Source organism: Somniosus microcephalus, chromosome 8 (assembly GCF_052327205.1).
Source record: "Somniosus microcephalus isolate GS21.2 chromosome 8, FLI_Smic_1.0, whole genome shotgun sequence".
Classification (NCBI taxonomy): Eukaryota; Metazoa; Chordata; class Chondrichthyes; order Squaliformes; family Somniosidae; genus Somniosus; species Somniosus microcephalus.
In genome coordinates this window covers 10370607-10393936 of record NC_140994.1, presented here as the reverse complement: position 1 = coordinate 10393936, position 23330 = coordinate 10370607, and the positions used below count along the sequence as shown (strand labels likewise).

The 23330-nt window shown below is 50.0% G+C and overlaps 1 protein-coding gene across 2 annotated transcripts in view; it reads right to left on the bottom strand.

Moving 5' to 3' along the window:
• The window catches only part of slit1a (slit homolog 1a (Drosophila)), a 328910-nt gene that overhangs the window by 150040 nt on the left and 155540 nt on the right, over positions 1 to 23330 (bottom strand). For both annotated transcript variants that reach the window (XM_085994232.1, XM_085994233.1), the window contains exon 9: positions 13582 to 13729. In XM_085994232.1, the coding sequence (XP_085850358.1) occupies positions 13582 to 13729 (148 nt within the window). The remainder of the gene's footprint in view (positions 1 to 13581; positions 13730 to 23330) is intronic.

Genomic DNA, 23330 nt, shown 5'->3' with positions numbered 1-23330 from the left:
TGGTAGGTATGGGGGTATAGCTGGGTATGGGGGTATAGCTGGGTATGGGGGTATAGCTGGGTATGGGGGTATAGCTGGGTATGGGCTGTAGCTGGGTATGGGGGTATGGTCGTATAGTGGTTATGTTACCAATGCGGTTGATTCTTAACCGTCCTCTGAAGTGGCCTAGTGAGCCCCTCAGTTGTATCAAACCAGAGCAACTAGGAATGGGCAATAAATGTCGACCTTGCCAGCGACACCCACAACCCGAGAGAATGAATATGTGTGAAGTGTAAAATCGTGTTCCTGTTAGTTACGGTGTACGGTGCAGTTACGCTGTGGATATTAACAGATCTTGGTGTATCTGATTTAAGATTGATCTGTGGCACCAAGAACAGGCCACAGTTTGGCACCCTGCCGTTTTACACTCCGCCCAATTATCTTTTCTATCGGAGTCAATGGCTGCCGATTTGCTATCGCTCGCTGCCACCCAAGACGAATTTCAGCCCCGCCCCCTCCCCTCCCCTCCCCCACCCCGGCCTAGACAAGGAGGCATCGCAGTATATTGCTGAGCCAAACAGATCATTTAGTCCCTGCTCTGTATTAGTTTAGATCTCAAAAGCATTTCTACAGCGCATTTCACAACCTCAGGATGTCCCAAAGGGCTTTGCAGCCAATTAAGTACTTTTTGAAGTGTAGTCGCTGTTGTAATGTAGGAAATGCGGCAGTTAATTTGCGCACAGCAAGCTCCAACAAATGTGATAATGATCAGATGATATGTTTTTAGTGATGTTGAGTGAGGGATAAATATTGGCTGGGACACCGAGAAGAACTCCTCCTGCTCTCCGAATAGTGTCGTGGGATCAATAGATCAATATAGCGCCTTTAATGCAGTAAAACATCCCAAGGCGCTTCACGGGAGCGATTTTCAAACAAAATTTGACACCGAGCCACGTAAGGAGATATTAGGACAGGTAACCAAAAGCCTGGCCAAAGAGGTAGGTTTTTAAGAAGCATCTTAAAGGAGGATGGTGAGATAGGGCGGTAGTAGGAGGAACTCTAACTGGTCTCAGCACCCATGAGGTAGCGAGGCGAAGGATTCCTGCTCCCGATCGCTATTCAGTCACTCCCGCTGGCAAGTGTGTGTGTGTGTTTACTTCAGGACAAGATAAGGCTTGAATGCGATGCACCCACAGTCGAACAGCTTGCTGACTGACATTCACGTGTTAACAGTGGCCAGTAGCAGGCCACGTTGGTCATCCATGGGTGACCCCCTAAACAGTCGGTGCTGGCGGGGCTATTTGACCGAGGGAGAGGAACGCGGCAGCCACTTTCCGATCTGTCATTTCCTGGCTGCGCTGCTTGGCGCTGCGCGGAACGAGGAGGATGCCAATCATGACTTCATCGCACTTTCCTCAATTATATCTAACCACACGGGATTGGAAACATGTGTGAGCCCGTGCGTTCTGCGGAATTAATTTAGAGAAAATAACAAAGCCCCAGCTCTCACCAATATGAGAAGCAGATGCGATGGAAATGGGGTTTTTTTGGTGGAAGGGAGCTGTGATGAGGAGCGGTAATCGCTGCGCTGAGAGCTTCGTCGGAGACCACCCATCCGCAGCGACCAATTAAAGTCAACCCCAACAATACGTTAGCGCTTCAGAGCGGAGCCATAGACGCACAGGCCACCTGCTTACAATAACTGGCAAAGCTAACAATACGATAATGATTCAGAAGGGATCTCATGCAGAGGCCACCTGTGCAAAGTGAGCACTTAGCGTCAGTCCCGACTCTACGTTAATGGCTTAGACTTGAACCTCCGGCCGGCGCTGCTCCATAACAACCGGGCAAGGCAAATGTCTTTCGCAACAGTGGACCCCCACGGGCTGGTTTAGCTTGACGCACATCGAGCTGTCGGCTGCGGCTCAGTGGGTAGCTCTCTCGCCTCTGAGTCGGAAGGTCGTGGGTTCAAGACTTGAGCACAAAAATCCAGGCTGAAGCCCCCATGCCAGTACACAGAGAGCGCTGACCTTCCCAGTGCAGTGCTGAGGGAGTGCCACACTGTCGGAGGTGCCGTCGTTCGGATGAGACGTTGAACCGAGACCCCGTCTGCTCTCTCAGGTGGATGTAAAAGATCCCGTGGGACCATTTTGAAGAAGAGCAGGGGATTTCTCCCCGGTGTCCTGGGGCCAATATTTATCCCTCAACCAACATCACTAAAAACAGATTATGCACCTTTTTCCAGTTCTGACGAAGGGTCATCGACCTGAAACGTTAACTCTGTTTCTCTCTCCACAGATGCTACCTAACCTGCTGAGTGTTTCCAGCATTTTCTGTTGTTATTACAGATTATCTGGTCATTATCACATTGCAGTTTGTGGGAGCTTGCTGTACGCCAATTGGCTGCCGCATTTCCCACATTACAACAGTTCAAAAAAAAGTACTTAATTGGCTGAAGAGCACTTTGGGAAGTAGTGAGGTCGCGAAAGGCGTTATAGAAATAAAAGTTCTTTCTTTTTTTCCTGTGTTTGTGCCAAAAACAGGAGTTGATTTTGCTCCCTCTTAATTCTCTTCCCGACATCTCGTGAAGATGCAGAGTGATGTTGTGGTGTGAGCCCGAGGGAGCCCTGGCAACACGCAGTGCCTGAGGTTCATGTGCACGAGTGATAGTGACTCAGGGGAGGTACTGGGGCTTGCCTGATCCCCGTGGAACCCATGGAACCTGCACCCTGGCATCAGTTGGAAGAGGAGGTGTGAAAAGGGGAGAAGAACGCCAGAAATGAGGAACTTAGGTCTGCTTGCTTTGGAAACCTAATTAAAGCTTTCAAGATTTGATTGCCAACACTGATCGAAGCAAATTGTTCACTGTGGATGATGTTGTCTTCCTTTGAACAGTGTAAGTAGTGGAAGGATCCAGGGGCTGATGAACATGGCAGGGTGGCGATGTTCTTGTTTTCGTATCTTCGCTCTCTTCCCTTGGAGAACAGTGTGAAGCAGTGGAAGGATTCACGGGCTGATTAACAGTCGGACAGGCCGTGACGTTAACGCTCCTTCCATGGCTGTAACTATCTTTATGCCAGTCGATCCGCGGGGTTAGCCCGACGTGAGGGAAAGATTTTACGGGCGCCCACAACCAATACGATGAAGGGGAGACCACCCACACTCACCGGGCCCGAGTATCTGAATCTCAACCCAGAATTCAGAGCGGAGTTCACCGGGACTGGGATTCGAACCCTGTGCCTCACCCAGAGCGGCACGCGGGAAGATGGCTGACATGAATCTTGTCATTCATGTGGAAATGACTTATGAAATGATACTGGGTGGCCTGCTGGTGGCGCTGTCCAGGGAGAGTATAAATACTCGGGCACGGGCCCAGCTTGCTCAGGACATTCTTTAACAGGAACTAGTGAAGGACACAACTAGATCTCCATGTTGAAAAACAGTTGATTAAAGCCTTGTTTAATACTCAGACCAAGTGCCTAGTAGTTTTCTTACATCAATGGCGTTAAGTTCTTTTTAGCGATTTTGACGCCAGACAGTTTTCACCAGAAAACAGGGCAGTAGAAGGGTTGTGGGTATGGTGGGAAGGTGGGGGTGGAGGGATACGAGTAGGTGGGGTTTGGGAATATGGGGAGAAGGTGGGGTTGGGGGATAGAGTGAGAAGGTGGGTAGGAGGGGGTGGGGGATATGGGGAAAAGATGGGTGTTGGGGATATGGGGAGAAGCTGTGGGTTGATCTATGAAGTAGGAAGAGAGTTGCTAGGCCTAGTGGTCTTTTTCTGCTCCTATAAGATCTTACCAACTTTTCATCAGTTTTTTTCCACCAATTTGCTCTCCTCCACGGAGATCTGAGGGTGTTGACTCCTTGCTGAAGTCCAGCTCCACATGGGTTGTCTTCTGGTACTTCACCCGAATCACAATATAATGTCCAATCATGGTGAAAGGTTTCACCCAATGAAGTACCTTCAAAATGCAGGAATTCTTCTGTTCTTCTGTCCAACGAAAAGCTTTTCGCTGACAATTCTTCAAAGGAAGAGTTTCTTCACGTTTCTTGCAAGTCCAACCAAAAGCCTCCATCTCTTACCTTCAAGGGCTGTACCCTTACTCCATCATCCACTGGCAATATTTACCTCAATATCTCCCCTCATCGAAGCAACCTCTAAAATCCTCAGTTTCCTCTTCTGTGTCAAAAGCCTCTTTTCTCCTCAGCAACTCCAAACTGCCTATGAAGCTCAAGTCCATCCAAGACTTGAATCCTGCTCCTTTGAACTGGGAACACTCATTGAAGACCTCGTGAACTCTTGGACAGGATGCAAGAAACGTTTGGCCTTTACCTTCCAATCTCTCTCTCTCACAACCTTTCTCATCTCCCTCCATTTTCCCAACACTACTTAGATCACTTTTCCTCTGACTTTTCCTCACTTGCTCTCCCTGGACTCAAAACACACCAGCCTTCATATGCTTCCTAATCCCGACATCCTTCCCTTAACCTCGCTCGTGTGCCATCCACGAACCCCTCGATTAGATTCCAGCCTGTAACTCACTCCCGGGTATCTGTTATTCTATATATAAACCCCCCGAACCCCTTGATTAGATTCCAGCCTGTAACTCACTCCCGGGTATCTGTTTTCCTATATATAATCGACCTGAACCACTCGATTAGATTCCAGCCTGTAACTCACTCCCGGGTATCTGTGATTCTATATATAAACCACCCAAACCCCTCGATTAGATTCCAGCCTGTAACTCACTCTCAGGTATCTGTTTTTCTATATATAAACCACCCAAACCCCTCGATTAGATTCCAGCCTGTAACTCACTCCCGGGTATCTGTTTTCCTATATATAATCGACCTGAACCACTCGATTAGATTCCAGCCTGTAACTCACTCCCGGGTATCTGTGATTCTATATATAAACCACCCAAACCCCTCGATTAGATTCCAGCCTGTAACTCACTCTCAGGTATCTGTTATTCTATATATAAACCCCCCAAACCCCTCGATTAGATTCCAGCCTGTAACTCACTCCCGGGTATCTGTTATTCTATATATAAGCCCCCCAAACCCCTCGATTAGATTCCAGCCTGTAACTCACTCCCGGGTATCTGTTATTCTATATATAATCGACCTGAACCACTCGATTAGATTCCAGCCTGTAACTCACTCCCGGGTATCTGTTATTCTATATAGAAACCCCCCGAACCCCTCAATTAGATTCCAGCCTGTAACTCACTCCCGGGTATCTGTTATTCTATATATAAACCCCCGAACCCCTCGATTAGATTCCAGCCTGTAACTCACTCCTGGGTATCTGTTATTCTATATATAAACCACCCCGAACCCCTCGATTAGATTCCGACCTGTAACTCACACCCGGGTATCCATTTTTCTATATGTAAACCCCCCGAACCCCACGATTAGATTCCAGCCTGTAACTCACTCCCAGGTATTCATTTTTCTATATATAAACTCCCCCCCGAACCCCTCAATTAGATTCCAGCCTGTAACTCACTCCCGGGTATCTGCCAATACAATGAGTGTCTCCGACATTTGTGGCTCATTAGAGTCTTGCATTAAAAAAATACGGAAAGGGTCCAGAGTGCTAACTGGATCCATACAAGACCCGTCTTTATTGGATCCACATTTCTGGAGTCGTCCTGTAAGTATAATGAAAGAAAATCCTGGAAAAATGTCCATCAAAATATCTCTGGAACTCACACGCTTAAAATTGAAAAACAAATTTTTTAAATTGCACACTTCCGTTTTTCTGTCTGTTTCCGATTCGGGCGCACTGGGACACTGGGAAAATTCCCTGTGCATTCCCGAGATCCCGCACCAATTCAGTGCTGTGGAAAAGTTTGTACTTCTTTACAAAAAATAAAAGATTTGCATTCCTACAGCACCTTTCACGATATCAGGCTGTCCCAAAGCGCTTTTCAGCCAATGAAGTACTTTTTGAAGTGTAGTCACTGTTGTAATGTAGGAAACGCAGCAGCCAATTTGCGCACAGCAAGCTCCCACAAACAGCAATGTGATAATGACCGGATAATCTGTTTTTTAGTGACATTGATTGAGGAATAAATATTGGCCCAGGACACTTGGGAGAACTCCCCTGCTCTTCTTCCAAATAGTGCCATGGGATCTGTCAGATCCACCTGAGAGAGCAGACGGGGCCTCGGTTTAACGTCTCATCCGAAAGGCGGCGCCTCTGACAGTGCAGCACTCCCTCAGCACCGCACTGGGAGTGTCAGCCTAGAATTTTGTGCTCAAGTCTCTTCAGTGGGTTAATCCTCCTTCCTGTCATTTTACCTTTTCCAGTTTGTCCTCTCCTGTGGGGGATGACCCTTGTCGAGGGGCTCACGGCCGTATCTCCTACCCCACCCTCACTCTCCCCATCCTCACTCTCCCCTACACCACCCTCATCGCACCCTCCTACCCACCCTTACACTCCCCACACCACCCTCACACTCCCCACCCTTACACTCCCCACACCACCCTCACACTCACACTACTCACCCTCACTCCCCGTCCTCAAACACCCCACCCTCACACCCTCCTACCCCACCCTCACACTTTCCTCCCTCACACCTTCCTACCCCACCCTCACACCTTCCTCCCTCACACCCTCCTACATCACCCTCACACTCCCCACCCACCCTCACACTCCCCTACCTCACCTTCACACTCCCCTACACCACCCTCACACTCCCCACCCACCCTCACACTCCCCTACCTCACCTTCACACTCCCCTACCCCACCCTCACACTCCCCTATCCCACCGTCACTCCCTACCCTCACTCTCCCTGCCCTCACACACCCCACCCTCACACCCTCCTACACCACCTTCACAATCCCTACCCCACCCTCACACTCCCCATCCTCTCACACCCCTACCCCACCCTCACACTCTCCTCTCTCAGATTCCCCTACCCCACCCTCAAACGTCCCTACACCACCCTCACACTCCCCTACCCCACCTAGCTGGAGGTACACATGTACTCACTGTATCACACACTCACTAACACACAATCATTGTATCACACTCACTCTCACACTCACTGTAACACACACTCACTGTAACACGCTCACTGTATCACACACTCACTAACACACACTCACTAACACACACTCACTAACACACACTCACTGTAACACACACACTATCACACTCACTGACACACACTCACTGTAACATACTCACTATCACACTCACTAACACACACTCACTAACACACACTCACTAACACACACTCACTGTAACACACACTCACTGTAACACACACTCACTATCACACTCACTTACACACACTCACTGTAACACACTCACTACCACACTCACTAACACACACTCACTAACACACACTCACTGTAACATACTCACTAACACACACTCGCTGTAACACACACTCACTGTATCACACACTCACTGTAGCACACTCACTAACACATACTCACTAACACACACTCACTGTAACACACACTCACTGTAACACACTCACTAACACACACTCACTGTATCACACACTCACTGTAACACACTCACTGTAACACACACTCACTGTATCACACATTCACTGTAACACACTCACTAACACACACTCACTGTATCACACACTCACTGTAACACACTCACTGTAACACACTCACTGTATCATACATTCACTGTAACACACTCACTAACACACACTCACTGTAACACACACTCACTGTGACATGCTCTTGTGTAACACAGGTAGCTCCTGTTGCCTCGAACATTGCAGCCCGCTCCCACCCTCTTTCCCCCTCATCTTCACTGTAATAATGTACGGCTCCCGCACACAGAGCCTGACAAAGAGAATCATCAGGGTTCAGGCGATTTATAAGCTTTCACATTAGCATTAACACGAACCTCTCTCACAATCCCTGGCATCATTTCAGACTTACCATGTTCGGTGGTAAATAGTTCAGCTCCTTGTGGTATTGGGAGGATTAGTTCTGCCCGATTAGCAAATACAGATTATTTCTTGTTCAGACAAAAGGCGCTGTCAATTGTTCTTTTTCTTTAATGCTCTGTTTAAAGTGGGACTACGAATATGAGATAGGTAATTAAATTTGCTTCCTCCGGCCGTTCAGGGGTGAAGGCAGTACGCAACTGACCCATAGGAACAGAGGAATTGCGAGACGAAAAAGATCATGATCCATCTAGTTTGTCTTCTACCATCCTGGTAGTCGCACGATACAACGATAATGGAGTTGTTGACCAATCACAGCGATCAATCTCTATCAATGAGTCTACAACAGACCCAGGCACGAGGCGAGGAAAACCCCCCAGTGGTGGAGAGCTTTGGGAACCAGAGGTCCAAAGTCACCCGTTCCTCCCGAGCTCGCTACACTCGCCACAGGAAGAGGAGGAGGCAATTCAGCCCCTCGAGCCTGTTCCGCCATTCAGTGAGATCATGGCTGATCTGCGACCTAACTCCATCCACCTGCCTTAGCTCGAATGATTCCTCTAAGCAGCCGCACAGTAATCTGAACGTCCCGCGCAGGCTGCTCACCAGCTTTCCCATTGTAAACACTGCGCATACGCAGAAATATAAAGGGACCGCGCACTAAGAGAAACAGGCCGTGCAGAACAAAGCGCAACTCACAGGGAACACTGCTTGGCTCCATATCCTTTTACACCCTTGTCTAGGAAAAATCTATCGATCTCCAATTTGAAATTATTAATTGACCCCCAGCATCTACTGCTTTTGGTGGGAGAGAGTGCCACACTTTTACCAGCCTTTGTGTGAAGAAGTGTTTCCTAACTTCTCTCCTGAATGGCCTGGCTCTGATTTTAAGGTTACGTCCCCTTGTCCTAGACACTCCCACCAGCGGAAAAAGTTTCTCTCTATCTACCTTATTAATTCATGTCAGTATCCTAAAAAACCTCAATCAAATCACCCCTTAAACCTTCTATATGCCAGGGAATACAAGCCTAGTTTATGTAATCTTTCTTCATAATCTAACCCTTGGAGCCCCGGTAACATACTGGTGAATCTGCGTATGCCTTCCAAGGTCTTTCTAAGGTGGTGTGCCCAGAACTGTAAACAGTAGGTTTTGGGCAAAAGATACAGGGGGGATGTGAGGAAAACCTTTTTTTACGCAGCGAGTGGTGAGAACCTGGAACTCGCTGCCGACGGAAGTGGTGGAAGCGGAGACACTCAGGCCTAGAAATTCAGTTAGGGGCGCCCAGCTCGCCTGGGCGCCGGAATTACCGCTGCGCACGGAGCCACTTGCGCCAGCGGGAAATTCAGTTTCAGCGCCCCAAGTGGAAGCCGGCCGCTAAACAAGGGTTTCGGCGCCCCGCTTGGGGCGCTGAAACTGAATATCGGCGTGCAAAGTGCCGCAGCGCCACCCGCTGCGGCACGGCAGCCTGCGGTACTGCAGGCCTTCCTCTCACTCTTAAGGGGGAGGTGCCTGCAACAGCGCGATCCCCGCTCGCGAGTGCCGGCAAATGAGCCCGGCACCAAGGAGAAGTGCCGGGCTCTCTGGAAACAGCCGGCAATGCCGCGGGGGTGGGGGGGGGGGGTGTAGGAGGCCGGGGACGGAGGTGCGGGCAGGCGGCCGCCGAAAAAGCGGCCGGCCACACCTCCACCTTAACTCGCCCCACTACCGGCACAGGTAGGCCCCGTGTACCGGTCGCTGTTTGCGGCCGGCGCGGGGGAGGCGGCAGCAACCAAATATGGCCAGCGGGGCGATAGCGGGGCGCTGCGCACACCGATGACGTCATCGGTGGCGGCGCAGCGCTAATGGCTAACGCCGCCATTAGCGCCCCGCTAAATATCGCGGTAGGTTTGCACAGTGGCGCAAAAGCCCTCTTTGGGCGCAAACTGGTGGCACAGGCCACTGAATTTCTAGGCCTCAATGTTTTCAAGGGGAGACTGGATAGACACTTGAGGGGAATGAACTTGCAGGGCTACGGTGATAGAGCAGGGAATGGGACTGACTGGATTGCTCTGCAGAGAACCGGCACGGACTCGATGGGCCGAATGGCCTCTTTCTGTGCCGTTATGACTCTATGACAGTACTCCAGATGTGAATGATACCAGAGCTGAGAGGTTATAACTATCAGGAAAGATTGAACAGGCTGGGACTCTTTTCTCTAGAAAAGAGAAGACTGAGGGGTGACCTGATAGAGGTCTTTAAGGTTATGAAAGAGTTTGATAGGGTAGACATAGAGATGTTTCCACGTGCAGGCGAGAACAGAACTGGGGCCATAAATATACGATAGTCACTAATAAATCCAAAAGGGAATTCAGGAGAAACTTCTTTACCGAGAGAGTGGTGAGAATGGGAACTCGCTCCCACAGGGAGTGGTTGAGGCGAATAGTATAGATGGATTTAAGGGGAAGCTAGATAAACACATGAAGGAGAAAGTAATAGAAGGGTATGTTGATGGGGTGAGATGAAGAGGGGTGGGAGGAGGCTCGTGTGGAGCATAAATGCCGGCACGGAGCAGTTGGGCCGAATGGCCCATTTCTGTGCTGTAGACTCTGTGTAACTCGCTGATGTAACTCATTTGGCCATTTGACATTTCAGGAACAGCCAAGAGTGACCCTGTCATTTGATCCAGCTGTTTCTGAAGTGAGTCCAAGGGCTTTATCTCCGCTCCCCTTCCCGGAAGTCCATTCCATGGCGGAGATTCTAGGCTGATTTTCCTGGGGGAAGGGTCACGCATGGGAAGAAAATCCATGGGTTCATTCTGATGGTCATCTGGTTGCCCACCCGAATGACAGATGTCGTACAATATTTTTGCCCATATATGGTCATGTGTTTCATAAATGATGGCTAAGGTAGTCTGGTGGCCATGGTACTGAACTAATAATCTAAAGGCCGTGAGTTCCAATCCCCCTATGGCATAGATTTCAAAACATCTGGTAAATTCAGGGCTGGAACCAGGAAAATCGCAAAAGCTTACAGCACAGAAGGAGGCCGTTCGGCCCATCGTGCCTGTGCCAGCTCTTTGGTAGAGCTCTCCAATTAGTCCCACTCCCCCCTGCTCTTTCCCCGTAACCCTGCAAATGTTTCCTTTTTCAAGTATTTATCCAATTCTGCTTCCTCCACCTTTTCAGGCAGTGCATTCCAGATCACAACTCGCTGCGTAAAAAAAATTCTCCTCCTCTCCTCCCCCAGTTCTTTTGCCAATTATCTTAAATCTGTGTCCTCTGGTTACCGACCCTCCTGCCAGTGGAAACAGTTTCTCCTGATCTACTCTATGAAAACACCTTCATAATTTTGAACACCTCTATTAAATCTTGTGCGTCGGGCATATGTTGCAAGCAGCTGATGTATCCTCTGTCCTCTCTGAGCTATGGCACCCCTGTGAATAACTTGCACACAAGTCTCCCACACACACAGCTGCTCGAACTCACTCTCTCCCTGTGGGACTGTGGGACGTCCGGTCTCCCTCGGTCTCTGCTTCCTCCTGCAATACGCTCTACATAAGAACATAAGTCAGGCGGGAAAGTGGAGTTGATGTAAAAGTTCAGCCATGATCTTATTGAATGGTGGAGCAGGCTCATACATAAGAACATAAGACGTAGGAGCAGGAGCAGGTCATTCGGCCCCTCGAACCTGCTCCGCCATTCAATAAGATCATGGCTGATCTGATCTTGGCCTCAACTCCACTTCCCTGCCCGCTCCCCATAACCCTCGACTCCCTTACCATTCAAAAATCTGTCTATCTCCACCTTAAATATATTCAATGACTCCGCCTCCACAGCTCTCTGGGGTAGAGAATTCCAAAGATTCACGACCCTCTGAGAGAAGAAATTCCTTCTCATTTACGTTTTAAATGGTTGCCCCTTTATTCTGAAATTATGCTCCCTAGTTCTAGATTCCCCCACGAGGGGAAACATCCTCTCTGCATCTACCCTGTCAGAATCTTATAAGTTTCAATAAGATCCCCTCTCATTCTCCTAAACTCCAATGAGTCTAGGCCCAACCTGCTCAACCTTTCTTCATAAGACAACCCCTTCATCTCCAGAATCAACCTCGTGAACCTTCTCTGAACTGCCTCCAATGCAAGTATATCCTTCCTTAAATAAGGAGACCAAAACTGTACGCAGTACTCCAGCCGTAGGGCCTACTCCTGCTCCTATTTCTTATGCTCTTAAATAGGAGCAGGAGTAGGCCATTCGGCCCCTCGAGCCTGCTCCGCCATTCAATAAGATCATGGCTGATCTTCCACCTCAACACTTTCCCGCCCAATCTCCATATCCCTGAGTTCCTCTAGTATCCAAAAATCTATTGATCTCTGTATTGAATATACTCAACGATTGAGTCTCCACAGCCCTCTGGGGTAGAGAATTCCAAAGATATAAGAACATACAGGGCTCCCCACCCCACCGGACCCCCCGCCCCCCCATTGACTCCTTGTGAAAGGCGCTATATAAATGCATGTCTTTTTTTTCAGCTTAGCCAAGGTGTCTGCAGTTGGCCTCAGTGTCTCCGGACTGGGGGGGGGGCGGCGGTGGGGGCAGACGGGGGAAGGGAACCCCCCCACAGGAAGTGGTTCCCATTCCTGATCACAATCCGAGAATGTAACTCTGCAGACTGGGGACTGGATCGGAGGGCCGTGCTGTTCAGCGGGACGCAGCGGTGATTTGTGCCCATCTGAGCAGCGTTGGGTAGCTGTGGTTGGCTAATGGCAGCTGAGCCACAGGGGCCAGGATTAAGGCCCTCGGCGTTTGCTCCCGAGCTGATTGTGAGGGGTGCACTTCCCCTCTTTAAGAAGAGATGAAAGTGGCACATTTCTCAACAGGCTGCAATGCGCAAGGGATTGAAAAAAAAAAACCCAGCAGGCATTCAGCACAGCCGAACCACAGGGGTCCTTCGAGCTACTGTGGCGGTTCTGAAGCAAGGTCTGTTTATGCCACCCACGCGCGCTGCGGAAATTCTAGTCGAGTTCTGACCCAATTATTATTTTTTTTAAAAACAAATATTATATGTGCCTCGTCGACTGATACAAAAGTGATTCTTAAATGGTGGAGGTTCTGTGAATCCGATTCTCAGCGCGCAAAGCAGCTAAATGCTTCTGGCATGCATGTATATGGGTGCGTGCACACACATATATACTTTCATGGGCTATTCAACCACGTAGGGCCTCACAGCTGAGCCTGATCCGGTCCTTTGCCGACTTCCGAGCACTCACATTCCTGGATTGTGATCAGGAACAGCAACCCACTCCCTGTGGGGTTTTCTTTTGCCCCCCTTCCCCAGTCTGGAGGCACCGAGCCAACTGTTGGCACCTTGGCTAGGATGAGACAAAAGAAAGTCTTGCATTTCTATAGCGCCTTTCACGACCTCAGGACGTCCCAAAGCGCTTTACAGACAATGAAGAACTTTTTTTTTGACGTGTAGTCACTGTTGTAAAGAAGCGAAACATGGCAGCCAATTTGCACACAGCAAGCTCCCACCAATGAGATCAATAACCAGATAATCTGTTTTTTTTTTAGTGATGTTGGTTGAGGGATAAATATTGGCTCAGGACATGAATGCAAGTCAGACGTTTCCAAAGTGACGACAGGGCTGGCCATCCAGGGACGTTGGATCTTTCTGTTCGCTCCTTTGGTACTTACATTTCGGTGATGGTTTCGGGGAGATTGGCGGGGATGGCGGTCAGGCCCTTCCCCCGACAGTCGACAATGCTGTTGCTGCACGTGCACACGGCAGGGCACGAGCCGGAGGCCAGGCCGCAGGACTGGGACCGGGAGCTGTCCGAATAACCTGCAGCGGAAGAGAGAGAGAGAAACAAAGGGTTAACTCCGCCAAAGCACTGTGGCCTAAAGAAAAAAGGGCCTTGCGTTTACACAGCACCTGTTACACTCTCAACAACAACAAAACCTACATTTTTATAGCGCCCTTAACTTCCCAAGGCGCTTCACTAGAGTGTCAGGGGATTGTACCATGAGGAGAGATGGAGTATAAAATTGTTTCAGGGCTGGACAGGGTAGATGCTGAGAGGCAGTTTCCCCAGGCTGGAGAGTCTAGAACCAGGGGTCACAGTCTCAGGATAAGGGGTCGGCCATTTAGGACTGAGATGAGAAGGAATTTCTTCACTCAGAGGGTTGTGAATCTTTGAAATTCTCTACCCCAGAGGGCTGTGGATGCTGAGTCTTTGAGTATATTCAAGGCAGCAATCGATAGATTTTTGGATACTAAGGAAATCAAGGGATATGGGGATCGGGCGGGAAAGTGTTGAGCTAGAAGATCATCCACGATCTTATTGAATGGCGGAGCAGGCTCGAGGGGCCGAATGGCCGACTCCTGCTACTATTTCTTATGTTCTAATGTAAATCAGACAGAAATTTGACACCGAGCCACATAAGGATAAATTAGGACAGGTGACCAAATGCTTGGCCAAAGAGGTAGGTTTTAAGGAGCGTCTTAAAGGAGGAGAGAGAGGCAGAGAGGATTAGGGAGGGAATTCCAGAGCTTAGGGCCCAGGCAGCTGAAGGCACGGCCGCCAATGGTGGAGTGATTAAAATTGGGGATGCGCAAGAGGCCAGAATTGGAGGAGCACAGAGATCTTGGCGGGTTGTGGGGCTGGAGGAGGTTACAGAGATCTCGGAGGGTTGCGGGGCTGGAGGAGGTTACAGAGATCTCGGACGGTTGTGGGGCTGGAGGAGGTTACAGAGATCTCGGAGGGTTGTGGGGCTGGAGGAGGTTACAGAGATCTCGGAGGGTTGCGGGGCTGGAGGAGGTTACAGAGATCTCGGACGGTTGTGGGGCTGGAGGAGGTTACAGAGATCTCGGAGGGTTGTGGGGCTGGAGGAGGTTACAGAGATCTCGGAGGGTTGTGGGGCTGGAGGAGGTTACAGAGATCTCGGAGGGTTGCAGGGCTGGAGGAGGTTACAGGGATCTCGGAGGGTGGTAGAGCTGGAGGAGGTTACAGAGATAGCTCCAAAGGGTTCCGCAGCCAATTAATTGCTTTCGAAGTCACTGCTGTAATGTGGCAGCCAATTTCCGCAGAGCAAGATCCCATAAACAGCAATGAGGTAAATGACCAGTTAATCTGTGTTTGGTGCTGTTGGTTGTGGGATAAATATTGGCCAGGACACCGGGGAGAACTCCCCATCTCCTTTTTTACGCCCATCTGATTGGGCAGATGGGGCCTCAGTTTAACGTCAGTTTGAGAATTTGAATTCAGATTAAAAAACAAATCTGGAAAATTAACAAGCTGGTACCAGTAAAAGTGACCATGAAGATATCAGACTGTCATAAAAGCCCAACTGGTTCAACTAATGTCCTTTAGGGAAGGAAATCTGCCGTCCTTACCCGGTCTGAGCCTATATGTGACTCCAGACCCACACCAACGGGGTTGACTCTTCACTGCCCTCTGAAGTAGCCCAGCGAGTCACTCAGTTGTGTCAAACCCACTACCAGCCGTTCAAGAAGAAGGCCCACCATCACCCTCTCAGGGCAACCAAATGCCGGCCTTGCCAGGGATGCCCACATCCCGAGAATGAGTAAAAAACATTCAGGAGAGGCGCGGGGAGAAAAGCACAAGGAAAAGTTCTGACCCCGCCCCCCCACCCACTTCATCTCATAAAGCAAAACTAGCAATGTGATAGAGATAGAGTGAATAAAGAGAAACTGTTTCCAATGGCTGAAGGGTCGATAACCAGAGGGCACAGATTTAAGGTTTATTGGCAAAAGTTCCAGAGGCGAGATGAGGAAAAACCTTCTAACGCAATGTGTGGTTAGGATTTGGAATGCGCTGCCTGACAGGGCGGTGGATAGAGATTCAATAGTAGCCTTCAAAAGGGAATTGGATAAATACTTGAAGGAGAAAAAATTGCAGGGATATGGGGAAAGAGCGGGGGAGTGGGACTGACTGGATTGCTCGTCGAAAGAGCCGGCGCAGACTGGATGGGCCGAATAGCCTCCTCCTGTGCTGTGCTATTCTAGGATTCTAGGATAGAGTTTAGGGTCGTATCGCAACACAGTCCAGTCCAGAGTGTAGTAAGTGAAGGGGTTAAAAGTATGGATGAAAGGGATACGGTGAGAACACAAAACAAATCAAGACTGAAGGAAAATCTGGGACTGGTGGGAAGTTAAGGGGACTGGGTTCCTTTTTGTCTGAGAGTCCAGATGTTTTGCCCCACTTCCCCCTTTCCTTCACGCACTCCCAGTAATGGAGGGACAGCCACCAGCCTGTGACCTTACGTGTCACCGCCAGTCAACTGTGAAAATAATTACCCCTCGGAATGCCTGGCGAGAGCAGGGGAGTTAGATCTGATAGCTACTCCATTCGGAGATGTGAAAACAGACCCAATGCAGAAATATATGAGGCGCGATTTTAACCCAATCCGCCCGGCAGGAAACAGGCGGACAAGCAGTTTAAATCGGTCGGGAGACTCACCCCCTGACATTACATAGTTACAGCACATGAACAGGCCATTCAGCCCAACTGGTCTATGCTAGTGTTTATTCTCCAAACGAGCCTCCTCCCACCCCACTTCACCTCACCCTATCAGCATATCCTTCTATTCCTTTCTCTCTCATGTGCTTATCCAGCTTCCCCTTAAATGCATCTATGCTAGGAACGGGTAGCGGTGGAGGGGCAGGCATAGAGGAGCCGGGGAGAGGAAGGGAGGGAGAGCGTGGAGGGGCAGGGGAGCAGGTGAGGGGAGGGGATTGGGGGAGCAGGAGAGGGGCTGGGGAGAGGGAGCAGGGGAGGAGGCGCAGGGAGGGGTGTGGGAGGATGGGAGTGGTTGAGGGTAGTTCGTAGTGGCTTTCCCGCCCAGTGAAGGCAATGGGAAAGAGGGTGCGGGAGCACAAGAGGCACAAACGGGTACGTTATTTTCACTTAGCTTGTGTGTGTGGGGGGCCAGGAGGCCTCCCCTGCCCTTGGTTATTCCTCCCCCACCTCCCCTCCCCCCCACCCGTGAGAACTTCCCAAAAAACCCACTCCGCCCTCACCACCTTGCCGGTGATCATTCGCTCAGGACCTCCTGCCGCCTGAAATTCCGTTCCTGCCCTCCAGCCTGCTCCCCCCCCAGTCAGGTCGCGGGTTAAAATTGCAGTCAGGACATTATTCGGACCTGAACTGCATATTTAAAGAAGGACCGCGCCAACTTCAGAAAAAAGAAAGACTACATCTCTATAGCGCCTTTCACGACCACCGGACGTCTCAAAGCACTTTACAGCCAATGAAGTACTTTTTGAAGTGTAGTCACTGTTGTAATGTAGGAAACACGGCAGCCAAATTGTGCACAGCAAGCTCCCACAAACAGCAATGTGATAATGACCACATCATCTGTGTTAGTGATGTTGATTGAGGGATAAATATTGGCCCCAGGAAATAACTCCCCTGCTCTTCTTCGAAATAGATGCTGTGGGATATTTTACGTCCACCCGAGAGAGCAGATGGGACCTCGGTTTAACGTCACATCCGAAAGACGGCACCTCTGACAGTGCAGCAGATCCCTCAGCACTGCACTGGGAGTGTCAGCCTGGATTTTGTGCTCGAGTCTCTGGAGTGGGACTTGAACCCACAACCTTCTGCCTCAGAGGTGAGGGTGCTGCCCACTGAGCCACGGCTGACACTTCAGGGCAGGTTAAAGTAGAAGGCGGCGGGGATCAGTGCGGGATGTCGGTGGTTGACTCACCCAGCCAATATTAACCAGCCACCCACCCGGTTTCCAACCAGTGAGTTGGGTTAAATTTGCCCCTTCAATGTGAATCAACAAGGGGTAAAATACTTGCCTCACAGCCCAGTACATGGGGAATCAAAACCCCTTGGATAAATGCAACACAACGTAAAAATATTTTGATTCTGTCGCCGTGTTCGCCATACAACAGTGCAGCCGATTGCACGCACAGCGGCAGCAGCGACCTCCCCCATCCCACCAACCGCCACCCCACCCCCGACACCCCGCCCCGCTCCCCGATCTTCCGACGTGCACAAACATTTAGAGGGAATATTGCTGAGGGCTCTTGGGTTGAGAGTGTCTGAGAATCGGGCACTAGCTGAGCGCAAGAGACCTCCATCTGGGCCTACGTTGGATTTGAAGCTAGACCCTAGCGATGAGAGAAAGACTCGCATTTCCACAGCGCCTTTCATGACTTCAGGACGTCCCAAAGCGCTTCACAGACAATGAAGTACTTTTTGAAGTGTAGGGGGTGATTTTATCAATGGGGACACGATGGAGGCGGGACTACTGCTTGTTGGGTTTTAGTCCCGCCTCCATCGACGTCCGGCCAACCCACGCTATTTTCCCTTGCTTGACCTTGTTAAGCCCACCCAGCGGGCTCAGCCGGCCAATTAAGGGAAAGCCGGTGACAGAGAACGTCAGCGTATGACGTTTCATCTGTCAAGATTTTTTGACAGATGAATTGTCCTCGTTTGACAGCTCTGTGAAGCTGTCAAACACTGACAATCTGTCTTCTAAGTTGAGTCCTTTACTCAAGACTCACTTAGAAAGCTTCCCTGAGCAGAAAGCAGAGGCTGTTGCATCGCAGAATGCAGCAGCCATTCTGTCATCTCTGCCGTGGAGATGAGGCACCTCCACAGCCTAAAAGGATGAAGTCTGGAGGAAGAAGCAAAGGTAAGTAATCTTATTAAAACACTTTAGAGTCACCTCACACACGTACCTCTCCACACTTGCACTCATCACTCACCTGCACAGCGCACTTTTCGGCCCCTCCGACCCCCGCAGACCCACGGCTCGCCTCGCTGATCCTGGCGAAGTTCGGAGCCTTCGGGAAGCCCACACTTTAGGGCTCAACATAGGGATTAGCCAAAAAACTGCCTGTTAACGGGCAGTTAATTGGCATTAATCCCCCTTCCGCATCGAGGAGACGGGACCCGGCGCGGGTCGTGTACCTGCCTCCTGGGAAGATGGCACGGAGGCGGGTTGGGGGCGGGATGGGTACCCGCTCCCAGATTCTGCCATTTTCCTGGCAGTCCCGCCTCCATGCCCGCCTCCCCAGGGCTGGGAAAATCGCCCCCCTTGTCACTGTTGTAATGTCGGACAATTTGTGCACAGCAAGCTCCTAGAAACAGCAACGTGATAATGAGGAGATCATCTGTTATTTCGTGATGTTGGTTGAGGGATAAACATCCCCTGCTCTTTTTCAAAACAGTGGCCGTGGGATCTTTTACGTCCACCTGAAAGCGCAGACGGGGCCTCGGTTTAACATCTTATCTGAAAGCTGGCACCTCCGACAGCGCAGCGCTCCCTCAGCACTGCACTGGAGTGTCAGCCCGGATTTGGTGCTCAAGTCTCTGGAGTGGGACCTGAACCCATAACGTTCTGACTCAGAGGTGAGAGAGTGCTGCCCACGGAGCCACGGCTGACTCTGTAAAGCGGAAAAAGGAGGCAACAGAAACAGGGAGATAGATTCCCTTTCCCAAAGCCTGAACAATATAAAAAACAACAAGCCCAGGTCAGTGCAGAGAAGTGCTTTGCACAGGCAATCGAGTGTTATAAGAAAATGTTGGCTACTGAAGAACGCCCCGTTTAATCAAGTCTTGGTGAGCTGTTACCAGCCCTTGTGTTGCTTACAGTGTCCACTTATTGCCAAGGCACATATTCTTCGCTTTCTCTTTTTAATTTATTTTGTTGAGAGATCTAACCTTCGACCCCAGACAGACTCTCTCCCTTCCGCTTAGCTCCCCCCCCCCCGCCCGCCACCTCCCCCTAGATATGTGAGGGTCTGTCAAAAGGCTTCAGAGATTCACAAAAACTTGAATTAAATCATGTTTCCTTATCTCCCGGGAGGCCTGTGGGTTTATTTCCAATGATTACCGCCCACTAGCTGCCCATAAATCACAGGCACCAGCCAGAGAGAGAGAGAGAGAGAGAGAGAGAGAGAGAGCAATTAAAGCCGAGTATCCAGTCCGGTTATCTGTGGCGCGCGGCCTAGTAGTAGAGGCTTTCAATCACCACCACTGGGGCCTTGTGCAGCTGAAGTAACGAGCCGTAAGAAGCTAGTTCATCTCCTGGTCATGATACCCAAAGGGAATTTGACTTAATTCTGAATAACCTTGAAATAATTCCGACACATTCACCTGTGCTTTCAACGTGGTTCCTAAGTGTTCAGGATCGTTCGTGCTGGGCCTTACCTTGCTCAATTAAATGAATTGTTGAGTTAAACCTAAGTGCCATTACGTGACCATTTTATACGATTTAGCAAAAATATTATTTATTAAATAGCGCTGTGATACTTGCCCTTCCAATTATCTCCTCTCCTCTTCTGACGGCGAGACTCCAACTGCTGAATAATGTTACGGGTGCTGGAGGCACTATTGTACCTCATTCAAGTGGCCTAATTTCATGCACGAGCCCAGAGAGTGTCTGCGCACTATTTGACTGTGGGGGGAATCATATATGTTCCCATTCAAAATGTCCTGGATACCTCTCAGGAATGGTAACCTTGACTGGATTTATTTTTTAAATCTTCCCTAGCCATGGGGCACTGACTCAGCCGATGTTACAGCTCCCGGTGTCTGGACTCAACAAGGCAATACACATGGCGAGCCACAGAGAGAACAGCAACAACAACTTGTATTTATACAGCGCCTTTAACGTAGTAAAACATCCCAAGGCGCTTCACAGGAGCGATTATAAGATGAAAAATTTGACAACGAGCCACAGAAGGATAAATTAGGGCAGGTGACCAAAAACTTGGTCAAAGAGGTAGTTTTTAAGGAGCGTCTTAAAGGAGGGAAGATAACCAGTGAGGCGGAGAGGTTTAGGCAGGGAATTCCAGAGCTTAGGGCCCAGGAAACAGAAGGCACGGACACCAATGTTTGAGCGATTATAATCAGGGGTGCTCAAGAGGGCAGAATTAGAGGAGTGCAGATATCTCGGGGGGTTGTGGGGCTGAAGGAGATTACAGAGACAGGGAGGGGCGAGGCCATGGACGGATTTGAAAACAAGGATGAGAATTTTGAAATCAAGGCGCTGCTTAACCAGGAGCCAATGTAGGTCAGTGAGTACAGGGGGTGATGGGTGAACGGGACTGGGTGCGAGTTAGGACACGGGCAGCCAAGTTTTGGATGACCTCAAGTTTACGTAGTGTAGAATGTGGGAGGCCAGCCAGGAGTGCGTTGCAATAGTCAAGTCTAGAGGTAACAAAGGCATGGATGAGGGTTTCAGCAGCGGATGAGCTGAGGCGGGGCTGAGACGGGCGATGTTATGGAGGTGGAAATAGGCGGTCTTAGTTATGCTGCGGATATGTGGTCGAAAGCTCATTTCCGGGTCAAATATGACACCAAGGTTGCGAACAGTGTGGTTCAGCCTCAGACAGATGTTAGGGAGAGGGATGGAGTCAGTGGCTAGGGAACGGAGTTTGTGGCAGGGACGGAAAACAATGGCTTCGGTCTTCCCAATATTTAATTGGAGAAAATTTTTGCTCATCCAGAACTGGATGTCAGACAAGCAGTCTGACAATTTAGAGACCGTGGAGGGGTCGAGAGAGGTGGTGGTGAGGTAGAGCTGGGTGTCGTCAGCGTACATGTGGAAACTGACGCGGTGTTTTCGGATGATGTCGCCAAAGGGCAACATGTAGATGAGAAATAGGAGGGGGCCAAGGATAGATCCTTGGGGGACACCAGAGGTAATGATGCGGGAGCGGGAAGAGAAGCCATTGCAGGTGATTCTCTGGCTACGATTAGATAGATAAGAATGGAACCAGGCGAGTGCAATCCCACCCAGCTGGACGACGGTGGAGAGGTGTTGAAGGATGGAGTGGTCAACCGTGTCAAAGGCTGCAGACAAGTCAAGAAGGACGAGGAGGGATAGTTTACCTTTGTCACAGTCACAAAGGATGTCATTTCTGACTTTGATGAGAGCTGTTTCGGTACTGTGGCAAGGGAGGAAACCTGATTGGAAGGATTCAAACATGGAATTGCAGGAAAGATGGGCACAGATTTGGGACGCGACAACACATTCAAGGACTTTGGAGAGGTAAGGGAGGTTGGAGATGGGGCGGTAGTTTGCAAGGATGGAGGGATCAAGGGTTGGTTTTTTGAGGAGAGGGGTGATGACGGCAGATTTGAGGGAGAGGGTGACAGTATCTGAGGAGAGAAAACCGTTAACAATGTCAGCTAACATGGGAGCCAGAAAAGGAAGTTGGGTGGTCAACCAGTTGGTGGGAATAGGGTCAAGGGAGCAGGAGGTGGATCTCATGGACAAGATGATCTCAGAGGGGAGATCGGAGAGAAACTGGAGAAAGATGTGAGTTCAGGGCTGGGGCAGGAAGGAACCTTAGAGGAAGTTTGGCCCAGTGGGCTAGGGGAAGGAAGGGAAGTAGCAGAAGCAGCTGAACGGATGGTCTCAATCTTAGAGACAAAAAAGTCCATGAGCTCCTCACACTTGTTGTCAGAGGTGAGGGTGGAGGAGACAGGGGAGAGGGGTTTAAGAAGACGGTCAGGAGTAGAGAATAGGAGCCAGGGTTTATCTTTGCATTCCAGAATGATTCTGGAATAGTGAGCAATTTTGGCAGACAAGAGCAGGACCCGGTAATGCTTTATGTGGTCCAGCCAGATCTGGCGGTGAATGAGTAAACCAGTTGTCCGCCATATCCGTTCGAGTCTGCGTCCCTGGACTTAAGGGAGCGAAGATGAGGGCCGTACCAGGGGGAATGGCCAGGGTGAGAGAGAGTAATTGACGAGGGCATCAAAGGACAGACTAGGGATCAAGTATGGGCTCCCTTACTCTGTGGAGATCTGTACCACGTTCAGCACTCACAATTTTTTCAACTTCTCCCCACACTGCACAATGCATTAGTAGAGTACAATAGTGCTCTAAAACATTGCGATGGTGGAAAGTTAGGGCACAGGTTACTGTCCCTTATTTCCAATTCTTGGTCAGGTACAGCATGGGTTAGATACAGAGTAAAGCTCCCTCTACACTGTCCCATCAAACACTCCCAGGGCAGGTACAGCACAGGTTAGATACAGAGTAAAGCTCCCTCTACACTGTCCCATCAAACACTCCCAGGGCAGGTACAGCACGGGTTAGATACAGAGTAAAGCTCCCTCTACACTGTCCCATCAAACACTCCCAGGGCAGGTACAGCACGGGTTAGATGCAGAGTAAAGCTCCCTCTACACTGTCCCATCAAACACTCCCAGGGCAGGTACAGCACGGGTTAGATACAGAGTAAAGCTCCCGCTACACTCTCCCATCAAACACTCCCAGGGCAGGTATAGCACGGGTTAGATACAGAGTAAAGCTCCCACGTGCGACACAATGAAATAGGGAGTAAATGGGCTGTGTGGTATCAGCCATCCAAATATAGGCCCCACAGTCTGTTATTTGTTCAGCTGGGGAGGCACCCAGCAGAGATATAAAGGGCAGACTTTACAGTGTGT